Source organism: Oryzias latipes, chromosome 12 (genome assembly GCF_053564925.1).
Source record: "Oryzias latipes strain Hd-rR chromosome 12, Olatipes_Hd-rR_3.1".
Classification (NCBI taxonomy): Eukaryota; Metazoa; Chordata; class Actinopteri; order Beloniformes; family Adrianichthyidae; genus Oryzias; species Oryzias latipes.
The window spans coordinates 3,409,095-3,412,925 of NC_136248.1; the positions used below are offsets into that span (position 1 = coordinate 3,409,095).

Here is a 3,831-nt window from a genome sequence, read left to right on the forward strand (position 1 = left end):
GCAAAAACACATTTTGATATTTTTGGCACAAACGGAACCTCATACTATACAACAATCTGATGTTGTCAAACAGGTTGCTGACCCTTCAGACTCAGCTTGAGGTCAGAGTTCAGGCTGATGTCTCCTGCAGAAGCTTCTCCAGAACGTTTCTTCAGTCTGAAAGCAGCTTCCTGTGGTCTGCACTGCAGGACAACCCTGCAGCTCTTTGGGTTTGCGTTTTAAAACGACTGCATGTCTTTTCAGGAGTGATGCCACAATCCTATTTTAACACCACAATACAGAATCATAAAGTGAATCCTTGCATTTGTGTTTAAATAGGGGTCTGCAGCACTGGGCAGCTCCTTCATCCGTCCTTTGTGCCTCTTCGGCTTTGAAGAAAAATGCTTTCAATAAAAAATTGGTTTGCAGTTTTGGTCTTCTTTAGAAAATAAAGTTTAGTCCTCTATAGATATTTAGCATGTTAGATAATAGAGCAAAGCTTTGGTCAAAGGTTCAAGCTCTTGTGTTTTTTTTTGTTTTTTTTTGCTAAAAGCAGATATTCTTATCTTTGATTTATTTTATTATTATTTTATTATTTATCTCTTCTTTAAGGTGAATTTTGTTTCGAAAGGAATTTGTATATGCTTTTGTCAAAAGTAAAATAAGCTGAAAAAATGCTATAGAAATAAAATAATGTAGCATTTTGATAAATCTTTAAATGTTAGGTGGTTTAATTGCTACAAGAACTTAAATAAAGTTTAAGGAACTTTGCTGCTCCTGTTGGCTTTTGGTCTGTTTTTTTTTTTTGAAGTAAAGGTTGCAGATCCCTGCTTTAAAGTTTCAAAAATACTGCTATACATTTAGGAAAGATTTATCATTTATTGTTTTTATCAAATTACATCAGGCTTATAAACCAACTTAAGTTTTTTTTCCAAACGTGCTTATTACGGCAAATATAAAAAAAAAGAATTTTCAATTTTTTTTTATTTTCACATTTCGAATCAAAACAAAACTGTGACCCAAAATTCAAAGTTTGAACCAAATCCTGATGAATTGTTGCATCTCTAGTTTTAAGCCAGTGTCAGCATTGACAGTGATGGAGACGCGCTGAAAACAGGGACTGAAAAGTCAGACAGCTTCTTTTTCTGATCCTTCACCCCAAACCTCTCTAATGGCACGTGCCCCAAAGGAGGGGGGTAGGGTGGGGGAGGCCCATTAAGCTAGACTGCCAATCAGGGGCTGAGCACGTGCCGGCTCTGCGATATAAAAGCAGGCAGACCAGAATCCTCGCTCTGGTCCTCCAGACTCCCAGATCAGGAATCCCAAACATGCAGTTCCCCGGAAGAGCCCTGAAGGAGGCGCTGCTGTGCGCCCAGAGTGAAGGCCGGCTTACTGCTGGAGTGTACGAGAGCGCCAAGATCATGACTGAGTGAGTAACGAGCTCAGAGCCTCCATGAGCTTTGGGGGGTCCAGCAGCTGACTGTTTCCTGTCCACAGAGACCCGGACAGCGTGTCCTTCTGTGTGCTGGCCATGGACGAGCAGTTCCAGTGTGACATCGCTCTGCAGATCCACTTCACTCTCATCCAGTCTTTCTGCTTCGACAACGACATCAGCATCGTCAGAGTGAGCGACATGCAGCGTCTGGCAGACATTGTCGGAGACAAGTCGGAGGAGCTGGAAGACGCGCACTGCGTCCTCATCACGGTACGTGCAGCTCACGCGCGAGCGTGGAAGTTTGGTTGGTCAGGAACCGCCTGAGAGGTTGTTGAGAGACACGCGTGAGTGACTCATGCCTGCTGTCCTGTCTGAACAGAACCCCGCTGACGGGTCCTGGGAGGAGCCGGCTCTGGAGAAGCTGCACCTGTTCTGCGAGGAGAGCCGCCGCCTGAACGACTGGGTTCCTGAGATCAGCCTCCCCGAGCGCTGATCCGGTTCCGGTCCCGCTGCTCAGAAGCCGCAGAGCTTCCTTGGTGGAAATAGTCATCCTGGTGATCAGGATGAGCGCGTTTCTGCTCATCCCTGGACGCTCCTGAGGAGGATCCCCGTCCAGGCAGCACGGCGCCGGCCCCAGGGGGCCCCCGTGACCCGTCGCCTCTCGTCCCGTCCATGCCAAGATGACTCTCATTCTTTCTGTGAACGAGGTCGGGCATGCCACGAGAGCGACACATCGACCCTCATTCTTTGTGCGGATGAGGTTTGGAGAGGAAGGAGAAGCCAGCTCTGCGTCCCGAGGAGGCGCAGGGCAAAGGTCGCACGCACGCACGGTGACGCACGCACGCGCAGCAGGAGAAGAAGCGGTGCTGAGGAGGAGGCCTGCTGAAAAAGGGACTTTTTCCAGAGGCTCTCTTCACCGAGCAACAACACAGCAGTTGCTGAAATGTTTCCCACTTTCCAATTTGTCCTAATTCTCTAAAGGTTTCACTTTAGAAAAATTCATGACAAATATTTTCTAAAAGCTAAAAAAATGATTTCCTCTAAAGATTTTATTATAGAAACGGATCCACAAACCACAAAGAGTTGGTGTGGTAAAGGCACAAACACAAAAAAGTTTAAGTAAAAACCAATAAAAATACAAACTTTTGCAATATTGCGACTGTTGGTAACAGATGCATCACTATGGAGTCAGATTTCCACATTTAGAACTAGAGGCCCGGTTATAAGATGAAACTAAAATCCTCAGAAATATTCTGCTGTCAAAGCTGAATTATGAACGCTTCCTGAAAGTCTTATCTGCTGTTGGAACAGAAACAGTTGCTAAATCTAAAAGTTTAGGATGGAAAACAATTATTGTTGTTATGATTTCTCAGTAAAAGCCTCAATAGTTCAATAGAAACTTTCTTTTTCATTTTCTGTCTCACTTTGGTCTGTTTATCGGTTTGTTGTTTTTTATGTTGTGCAGTTTTAATACCGTGTAAATGTGTCTTTTTATGAGTTTTTATTGATAGATTGTAGTCATTTGATCCAATCTTTGTACCTTTTCAAATCCAGAACATAAACGATTACAATTCTTGAATATTTTTGGTTTTCCCTTCATTATTTCTGTTTTCTTATAACAGAGAAAATCATCACTGCTTTCATAAATGTGAATTTCATGAAGTTTGTGACTCCTCTTGCCTTTCAGCCCATTTAGACGGGTGGTCAGGTGAGGTGGGTTAACCCTTGTGCTATCCTAGGCACTTTAACATTGCGAGTTGGGTCATCTAGACCCACTAAACAGTGCTCTGAACCTTTTTTCTTCAATGATTTGTGATCTTCACTGGTGTCCATGGATTACATGAAATCTTTCCACCTTTATCCACCTTTGTCATGGTAGGGAGAACGCGTCAATGGAAGGGGGGGGGGGGTTATCTAAGATAGCACAAGGGTTAAAGTTAGTTAGGGTTAGTGTTAGTTAGGCTTAGGGTTAGTTAGGGCCAGGGTTAGTTAGGGTGAGGGTTAGGGTAAGTTAGGGTAAATTAGAGTCAGGGTAAATTAGGGTTAGGGCGGGGGTTTGGGTTAAGGTTAGGGTTAGGCCACATGTGTCAAACTCAAGGCCCGGGGGCCAAATGTGGCCCGCCATGTTATTTAATGTGGCCGGCAAGAGCATAAAAGTTTTTAATTTCTTAAAATTTTTCTTTAGTTGATTACATATTATTTATGTGTAGCTGCTGTTGTAATTATTCAATGTTTGCAGGCCTTATGTGTGCGTGCATAGAAATTGTTGTCATCAAAACCATCAGTTGGATGCAAGACTTTGTGAAGCCTTTTTTTGTAAAATGTAACACGTGTCATACATGTTCTTTGCAGCTCAATTTTATGTTATTTTTCTTTGGACAGTTTGATCGTGGGTTTTAATAAAAATAAAATTTAGA

General features: G+C 43.1%; 1 protein-coding gene across 1 annotated transcript; it reads left to right on the forward strand.

Annotated features, from left to right (window-relative positions):
• Positions 1-1,175: 1,175 nt before the first annotated feature.
• LOC101155619 (growth arrest and DNA damage-inducible protein GADD45 gamma-like) lies at positions 1,176-2,993 on the forward strand. The gene is made up of 3 exons (XM_004075136.5): positions 1,176-1,408; positions 1,477-1,684; positions 1,794-2,993. Exons 1-3 carry the CDS (start codon positions 1,308-1,310, stop codon positions 1,905-1,907), a joined length of 423 nt encoding a protein of 140 aa, XP_004075184.1. The 5' UTR covers positions 1,176-1,307; the 3' UTR covers positions 1,908-2,993.
• The last annotated feature ends 838 nt before the right edge of the window (positions 2,994-3,831 follow it).

What these genes read in the sequence shown, in the direction of transcription:
- LOC101155619 (XM_004075136.5), top strand. Translation starts at nt 1,308, where the DNA reads ATGCAGTTCCCCGGAAGAGCCCTGAAGGAGGCGCTGCTGTGCGCCCAG. An exon ending in AGCGCCAAGATCATGACTGA is followed by an intron (nt 1,409 to 1,476) that starts GTGAGTAACGAG and finishes TCCTGTCCACAG; the next exon opens with AGACCCGGACAGCGTGTCCT. An exon ending in CGCACTGCGTCCTCATCACG is followed by an intron (nt 1,685 to 1,793) that starts GTACGTGCAGCT and finishes CTGTCTGAACAG; the next exon opens with AACCCCGCTGACGGGTCCTG.